General features: G+C 37.3%; 1 protein-coding gene and 1 pseudogene across 1 annotated transcript; both read right to left on the bottom strand.

Moving 5' to 3' along the window:
• Nucleotides 1–869: 869 nt before the first annotated feature.
• On the bottom strand, nucleotides 870–2,438 carry LOC148723951 (uncharacterized; annotated as a pseudogene).
• A 357-nt stretch (nucleotides 2,439–2,795) lies between these two features.
• LOC148723950 (uncharacterized) lies at nucleotides 2,796–3,567 on the bottom strand. The gene has a single exon (XM_088732044.1). The coding sequence runs from the start codon at nucleotides 3,565–3,567 to the stop codon at nucleotides 2,935–2,937; it is 633 nt and encodes a 210-aa protein (XP_088588170.1). The 3' UTR covers nucleotides 2,796–2,934.
• Between the last annotated feature and the right edge of the window lie 5,554 nt (nucleotides 3,568–9,121).

The raw sequence follows: 9,121 nt of genomic DNA, 5'->3' as shown, positions 1-9,121 counted from the left end.
CCATCTCATGCGGCGCAAAAATTGTTCGGTCTTTTCAATCAGTTGCTTTGTGAATTCCCTTCTTGATGCCAAAGGAATGTTCTTCGTTGAGTAGTGGAACGCCACACGTTCCATATTTGAATCTTCGGTCACACAGTGCTCAACAAAATAGGAGCTATATAAGCGAAATAGGCAACGTAGGATCCATGACAGTGCTCGACAATGAAGGAGCGATTACAGGCTGTAAAAGGCTGTAACAGGCTGTATTAAAATCCATATGTGCGTCACTTGAGTAGTCCATTTGCTACTGTAATCGCTCCTTCATTGTCGAGCACTGTCATGGATCCTACGTTGCCTATTTCGCTTATGTATATATATATATATATAACTAACTGCAGACAGTACTATTTCGGCCTTCTGGGCCTCATCAGTGCAGTGCTAATGCTAGGATGGAGGAGAACCAATATGGTCACCCCAAACGATCCAACCTTTGTGGTATCGTCTAAGTCATGCCAGAGTGCTCAAACTAGAGTACACTAGCGAGCATGCGCAATTGCAGAGCAATGACTCATCCTAGTTAGAGTGCTCAATTTGGACATGAAAGCAAAGCTTTTTATGCCAAAGAGCTATATACATAATTTGTTGTCATCTAGATAGGGCTGACTTCTAAGTTAGAATTTTAGTGTTCTATAGATGCTAAAGTAAACCAGAACATTGACATTAATAAATACATTGATTGCTGCAAAGGTGTTTGCAAACCACCTCATACATTTTAAGTGTACATAATTCGTTGACATCTAGATGACTGACTTCTGCTAAGTAAACATAAACCAGAACATTGACCCTATCTATAAAATTTCCATTTGATGCATTTTATGCTGTCTTTGATTCTAGGGTTCTCTATCATCCTTTTCTCCACTTGCCCTTTTTTAATTTCCTTTGTCAGGGACTTAGCTTTCACTTGCTTCTGTTTGATCTTATCCTTCTGAATTACATCAAAAATATTTACAAAATTTTGATAAAAACCCTAAAAATCGAAAAACACATTAAATGTCCATTAGAAGCTAAGAAAAACACACCTCGTCTACGTTTACTTCTCCTTCTGAATTACATCTCTTGCGAATGAAAATGAGCGTACACGTAAATATAAGGTGATAACACTGTGCAGCATATCTTTACTAATTCTGCTATCAATCTCCAGTGAGGATTCAGATACAATTTCATTGAAGAAAGCAAGTACATCTGTATCTTTGAAAACATTTCTCAATTACAGCTTCAATGTTGATAGATCTTTGGTCAGTTTTACAATTGTTTCTAAAATGATGTTCTGCCCTCAAAATTATTTTCTGGGCTTTTTTAGTTGGATTCCACAGTACTCCACGACTTAAGGAAGAGATAAGTTTCTGTGATTCAATGATAATCTTTGATTCTTCTTTGCATGCAGTTAATAAAGATGTAGCCTGCTGACTTTCTGTTGATCTCCAATTCTTAGATGTTCTGTGTTTATTGTGCAGATTTTGCAAGACATAGCCTCTTAGATATTGTAGACCAGGAATCTCTTTTTCCTTTAAAGCTTTTTCAACTTCGTTATCATTTACAGGAGAAAGAGATTCTTTGCAGTAGGCCAGGAGTCGATCAGCAAGGTTAGTTAATAACAATGTTGCTGAATTACTGGACAGACTCGGGAAGTATTTTGTAGCATGTAATGATATGGTCGCGTAATACTTGGAGTAAAACTTGTCAGCGTTTCCACTCTTCGTAAAGCCATCATAAATAGTCCGTATCTCTTCAAACTCTTTCGATCCTTCGCAAATGTTAAACTGGAATGATGATATTTCATCTCGCATTGCTTTTGTAAACACTTTTCTTTTGCTTATTGTCGTTTTCACGTTGTTCACCAGATCGTTCAAGACATCGCTTGTAAATGCTATTCTTTGCCTTGATTCTTCCTCTTGTACACCTTGTTCGGGATCTTGGTTGTTTTCTTTGTGTCTAATAGTCGTGTGTCTGCTTAGACCTCGTTTACTTTTACAAACTTTTTGAAATATACTACAAGCTATGTCTTGCCTTTGGACCTAGAATATAGGAAACATTTAGTTGATCAAACTTGATAAAATTGCCAACAGTTTGACATCAGTTTATACCAATATTGCTACTATAACTCTTCTTAAAGCTTTAGCGATTCTAAAAGAATCCGAAAGAAGTTTAATTCTTGTTCCGGAGCTCTGGAAACAGATACACAATACCAAATATTGATCGATCTCAAGCCAACTACACTAAACCTTTCATAGCAACAAACCGCGAATAAAATGACTAAATATGACTAGCTTTTAGCTTTTAACACGCACCTCCTGTACATCATCATGAAACTGTTCTTCCAAATTCTCATCTTCTTCTAAAACCGCCATAATAGCATCGAAATCTTCTTCGAATATAAAGTCTTCGATGCCATACGCCATGTTTGTCTACTGTGACAACGATGGCGGCGATGCACGGTACACGTGACGTATCATGACGTAACGGTGCAATTCAACCTAAAATCGTAAACAATAAGCCGGTCCTTTGAAGTTTGCCGGCCTTCCTAACCAGTCCCCTCGATTAACTATGATAGAACTTGGGAAATATGTCTGAAAACAGTCTGAAACTTTCACTTGCCTGACCTCGTAAGGGAAATGGTGTTACTGAATATAAAACAACGTCATTGCCATCGAAACGAGTTCTTCCATTGTTGTTTTTTTTGCATACAATTGTTCAAAATTTTCCTTTTCAATATGCAGTTCATTGACAGCTACAACTAATTTATCTGACGTGATGACAATCTTTAATGAGGAAACTTTTTCACTAAAAAGTGGTTTACAAAAAGGACCTCGAAAATTAAAAATTAAAAATTTACAATGAATAAAAATGCTAAAAGATGCTACTAAAAGCTAATGTATCTTATGTGTAATACAAAACTTAAATCAATGAATTAAAAATCTTACGCTTCAAAATATTTACATTATCAGCGGCTCGTATAGTTTTGTCCAGCGAGTTAAAATCACTTACAGCATGATAGCCAGTTCTTTGTTTGCCCCAGTTTCTTTTAACGGATGGAATTTTGAGGTTTGCTTTATTTCTTGTGTTGTAACTATGCTGTTCTTGCTGAGTGACTAATGTTAGTTCGTGATGCGTGAGACTATTAAGACATTTATATACATGTACGCATCGGCGCTGGAAGCGCCTTTTTTCTAGTGTTAACCACTTCAGTGTAGTTAACGCATCAGACGCAGAGGAATACAGTGGTCGATCTAATATTATTTTAGCCGCCTTATTTTGAAGCACTTGCAAACTAGACATTAAAGTTACATTATGTTTGTCTCCCCAAACTAAATCAGCATACTCGAATAAGGGCATAACAAGGCTTTTATAAAAAAGGATGCGCGCCTTAAACGGTAACAAATGCTTAATGCGTCTAAGTAGGCCAAGCCTTTGATTAACTTTCCCTGCCATGTATTCGACATGATTTGTCCACGAAAAATCAGACGATATTAAGATTCCAAGATATTTAAAACAAGTAACATTGTTTATACAATGATCAAAAATTGTCATTTAAAATTAAACGTCTGTTTAAGAAAAGGTGCGCGTGAAATAAAAAATATCCAAAATTTTTTGGATGCCCTGCTTTAAAACTAAAACTTTTGCGTTATCCTCTCCAATCCAATAGTGGCAAATAAATGGATTTTAAGCTATTCGCCGAAATTTAAAGAAAATCAATAAATATCCTCCCCCCGGACAGGCGGCTGCTTTTCTGACAAGAAGTGAACGAGAACATCAACATCAACACAAATTAAAGAATCTACACACAAAGGATCTTTTTTATACACTATTCTCAAACGTGGTCACACTCTTGGACCAGGTCAGTGAACAATTGAATCTACCCAAACCAAACAATGTCAAATTTGGCTGGAGTAGATTCGCTAGATATTTCACTAGATACCAAAGGAAGTGGTGCGTGTCGAGAGAAAATTTCCTGTTAATTTTGCTTTTTTATTTTCCATAAAATCAATCGTGAGAAGTAGAGAAATATTAAGTCGTTGATAAAGATTTCGAAACATCTCAGAGAAGTGATATTCTTTGCTTCTCTTTCGCCTTTTTCGGCAACTTTAAAAGTCAAATTAATGAGATATGCCTGTCAATAAAAAGAAAAATTTGCATGAAAATACTATGAACACGTAATTTTTTAAGTACAGATTTTCTGAAGTAAGAAATTTGGAAAAAAATCAAACTTTGCCATGGTATAGTTACTAAGGTTAAAGCAAAGAATCGCCAACATCACCGAGCGGCTGTCCATGAACTAAGACTTTCGGCTCAATCAACAATTTCAGTGACTCAATCGGCCATCACAATTTATATTTGTTTCAGTTAATTTCAAAACATTGAATCGGTTTCTTTCAACTTGTTACTAAACAGTAAAAAATGAGCATGTTTGCGTCTACTTTTCCAGTTATCAGTGGTGAACGATACCCTAATATTATGATAACTCGCCCAAACAGCAGCACATATATCCCTCGAATGGTGAAGTAGACCATTTAAAAGTGCATTTATTTTTCAGAGAAGAAAACTTGTCTGCAGTATTTATGATTTCAATACAATTGTGCCACACAAAAAGGCAATGGAAATTTCCATGTAATACTCATTCACGTATACTTAACATTATCAATCAAACAAAATTGAACGGGTGCATGGAAATTTCCATGTAATACCCATTAACGCGTGAAAAAATAATTTCAAACACTTTTGGCCATTAAACGGGTCCATGGAATTTTCCATGTACATGTAATACTTACTCGCGTATACAAAACAGTATCAAACATTCTTAATCAAAACAGGTACATAGATTTTTTTATGCAATACTCATTTACGTATACAAACAGTATCAATCATTCAGAACCAATTTAAACAGGTACAAGGAAATTTTCATGTAATACTTTTACGATTTCATTGTGCCGGATAGTGCCTCACCAAAATGATCTATGGAAATTTCCATGAAATATTTATCCACGTATACAAACAGTATCAAACAGTCCTGACCAAAGCGGTACCGGTACGTGGAAATATCCAGGTAATACTCTTTCACACGGAAAAAAAATTATTATTTCAAACTTTCTTGGCCCAAAATGGGTGTATGGAATTTTATAGTGACAAGTTTATAGTGTCCAAAATTCGTTTTCAAAACAAGTTTATGGAAATTTTCATGTAATACTCATTCGAATATTCAAAATAGTATCTATGACATGTTTTGCCAAACAAATTCTCCACTCGTCGTTATCTTTGGACCCTGATCCCGGCTTGCATGCTGAACGGCTCAGCGCGACAGCTTCTTTCCTAAAACCAGAAATAGGCTTCTCGTCCTTATATACGGATAATAAGTTGACGTTCCTTTGAACCGACAGTTTCAGGCAGAAACTCACTGAAACATATAAAAATAAGGGATAAACAAGTTATTACTTTTTGCAGCTATTGGCGTTGTTTACAAATGTTTTGACCGCAGGTTACTGCAAGTCAGCAATTTTGTCTCACTTCTTTTAGCAATTGAGTAACTGTATTATGGCATAGAAAATAAAGGTGTCAATGTCTGTAAAATGTGCAACTTATGTACATTTTATTTGTATAATTGTGTCTTACCTAGAGTATACGAGTCTCCAAACAATAAAACAATCCCTCTTGGAGGCACGAAAAGCTTTATGATGTGCTGCATGAGGTCCACCTCATTCTCAGCCACAAACCAATTTGTGGCACTTTTCGATGGTGTGCCAGCAATAATGACACTGGCTCTTACGTTTACGTTTGTCGACGTAGACGCCGTAATCGACAAGGTCTCAGCATCAAAAGAAAATGGTTCACTTGGTTGTACCGAAATAGTGTTTGACTCATTCTCACCTCACCGTTTTTTTGGCTTTATTTTCCTCGCAGCCACTGGTAGAGGAACTATTTGCAGGTCGTTTGTCAGAACTTGACGTGGGGAACAATTCTACTTCTAGTAACTTTCTGACTTGTTTTCCAAATCTTGAAATGTCAGAAATTTCTCGGTACAACAGTCTATTGAGGTCGTCGGTGGGATTTAAGAACAACTTGAAATGTCCGGGAGAAGACTTTTTCCGAGGTGTATTTTACCTAAGAAACAATGAATGACGTTTGCAATATCATAAAACCATTTTACCGTATCTTTTACGAAATACGTTGGTGTGAAAAGTAAATTCGATTGAAAATGCGGCATCGCCGGCTCCGTCCAAACACGTTTAGAGGAAACGGAGACCAGAAGCGGAACTTTCTTGCGGCATTTTTGAAAAGTGTTACAGATTGATTGCTATTGTGCTCGCATTGCGAAATGCTTTAAATTTGTGTGGGAAATTTCATGTAAAAGGTAGTAAAAATTGAGAGTGAATGGTCAGAGTAAGCTAAACGCCGAAAGGAGGGAAATCCATTGCCATAGACAGGCCAAGTTTACTTAGTGCGGACCTTTTTGGAAGCCAAATCAAATGCAGCTAATCTAAGACACAAGATAATTTTTTTCTCTCAAACTTATTTTTCTATTGCACAATATAAGTTGATCCTTATCTCGTACAAACTCAAAATGATCTTTCTTAGAGCAAGTTCTCTTTTCTTCTGACTGAAGCTTAAATTTTTCAGAATTCTCGAAACGAAACGTACCTTGAGTTTCCTTAGATCTTCACTAGCGGGCTTCATGTGAACAACAGACCCAGGATCAGTGCTATCCTGCGCTAGAATAGATGATTTATTGTAATGATGCAGTGTGCCGGCGCACCTCTCCGTTTTCTGCTTTCGCGAAGTACCACTTTCTGTCGGAATAGTGCCGCTTTTCTCTTTTTCCTTCTTTCAAGTAAGGTAGCGAGGACCCTCTACCACGTGTTGTTGCCATATCTTTTCACTAACTGAATTTTTTTAGCCTGGCTCTTCAAATAGCTGACCTGCATGAACCCTGAAGAATGTGCGACGACCATTTTGAATTGAGATAATTTAAGCCGTATCGTTTGTTTATTGGTTAATATGCACACCCCATAAGAAATTCTTTTGTATGCCCGATGACGTAGGAGGTTTGAAATTTCCGACAGCCGCATCACGCTGTTGATGATACTGTTAGTCTTTTCAAACTGAAATAGGAATACATGAACGGCTATGGATATTATGGATTACTCTAGTTCGGTTGCAGAAGAGCCTCTGTCACTCTCGATTCTTTCAAGTCTCGCCGAAGAGACTTTGGTAGAAACATCAGTTACTGAAGAAAGCTTTGAGAGCCGAGCTACGACAATAGAAGAGTCAGCCGTGTAGGTATTTCAACCTCTCTTAGCAAGCACGCCTGCTAAACGGAAAAGGGAAGCCTCGATCGAGTACCGAATCGTTAGACTCTTCAAGACCTGAAACACCACTCTCGCCTGAGCACAGAGCTTCCAAAGAGTAGGAAGTATAAACTTCCAGCACTGCAGGTTGGGAGGACGATGACCAGGTGGTCCTTTCTGAAAATGAAAGCTTCAGCGGTAACAAGGCGCAAAGCGGCCACCTTGAAGGTAAATTTCTAATCAGCTCTTCCCTAACTTCAAAAACAGAACGTTTTTCTTTCTGTTTTAGGATAACAATTCTCAATTCAGAAACACTGCAGTTGATCTAGGGGGAAAAGTAGAGGAATTCTTTGATGTTCTCAAAGTAACAGATCTCGTTATGAATAGCCGGAAAACTGCTTGCCAGCTTATACCGTCCGTACAATTCAATACCTATTCACGCAGCCAAAGAGCAATTAAGAGCTCCTCCAAGTGTTTTTCCTCCAGTGTTTAAAATGATGCTAAAATCGTGGACGTCGCTGAATAAAAAAGGAATATATCAGTGTATTCCAAAGTGAATTTTTCCGACTTATCCAAAGTGAAAAACGAGATAGGAACAAACTGACCTCAAAAACCCAACGCCAGAAACGCGCCAAAATGAGAGAACTATAACCTCATTTTATCAAAGTTGAAGATCAGTCCAGGAGGTTATGCCCCATTTTGAAATAATTTGACAAGTTTCCGACTTTAGACGTAGAGGAAGACCGGGAATTCAATCGGGCTTTGGGCGGCGCATCCAAAGCAAGTAAAAAGGCTTATTTTGAACATTGTGAAGAACACGTATTAGATAGTGAGCTGGATTTGCACTGCAAAGTGGAGCGTCATAAATCCATAATACAGCAATCAGGATAGTGGAACAATCTTGACGCCCTAATCTATAAACTACCGTCTATTGGGAAATTAGAGGATCAGTAAAAAAGACAGTTTTCATTTCGATGTATTTTGATAAATTTTTTGATGTAAACAAGAATTGTAACAGAAGAGCCGAGTTTACGTAATTTTTCTTATTTAGTCATTTATTTTAAGCCTCTATTATGTACGGGCAAGGTGGAAGGAATGCCTGACCTTATAATGTAAGATATTGCAAGTTCTGATTTTAAAATATCTGACAAAGACACATTGTCTGCAATTTAGAAAGTTTCATCATACTTCTTAGTTGTCATCTCAACAAAATTAAAAAAGGATAAGTTGATATTTCTAACCTAGTAAACAAAGAGACACGTATCTGTCTTAGGAAAAGTTCGCAAAGTGAAAAAACCTGGAGGTTGCGATCGCGAGAAGTGTCATGCTGCTTCTTTGAAAGAAGGAAAGGCTCTAAAAACCAAAGCGATAATTATGGTAATTAGATAGGAAGTATCCCAAACCCCCATTGACATATCGTAACGCATTCCTTAATCTTTAGGCCTAGTTTATACGTCGCGCTACGGTCGAATTTAATTCAGACGAATCCGTCATTCTGTCGACGTAAATCATGACGTGGTTTTATGCGTCGAAATCAATACGATCGAATTTATTTCTCTTCCCAAATGCAGTGCCTCTGGTCAGAGGTGTCATTTTGAAATAAATTGAAATACATTTAGAAAATGTATGCATTTCATTCGACGCGACGCTCGGTGCGACGTTAAAATTGAAGACGCGTTATCGTTATTTTATCCGTCTTACCAAGACGGATAAAACGTCAAGGACGAATTTAATTCGTTTTAGACGTCGCGCTATCGTCGAATTTAAATGCTTGTGCGACCCTGAATTTTTGGTAAAGAAGGACA

Source organism: Stylophora pistillata, chromosome 9 (assembly GCF_964205215.1).
Source record: "Stylophora pistillata chromosome 9, jaStyPist1.2, whole genome shotgun sequence".
NCBI lineage: Eukaryota > Metazoa > Cnidaria > Anthozoa > Scleractinia > Pocilloporidae > Stylophora > Stylophora pistillata.
This window is presented reverse-complemented; position numbering and strand designations above follow the sequence as displayed.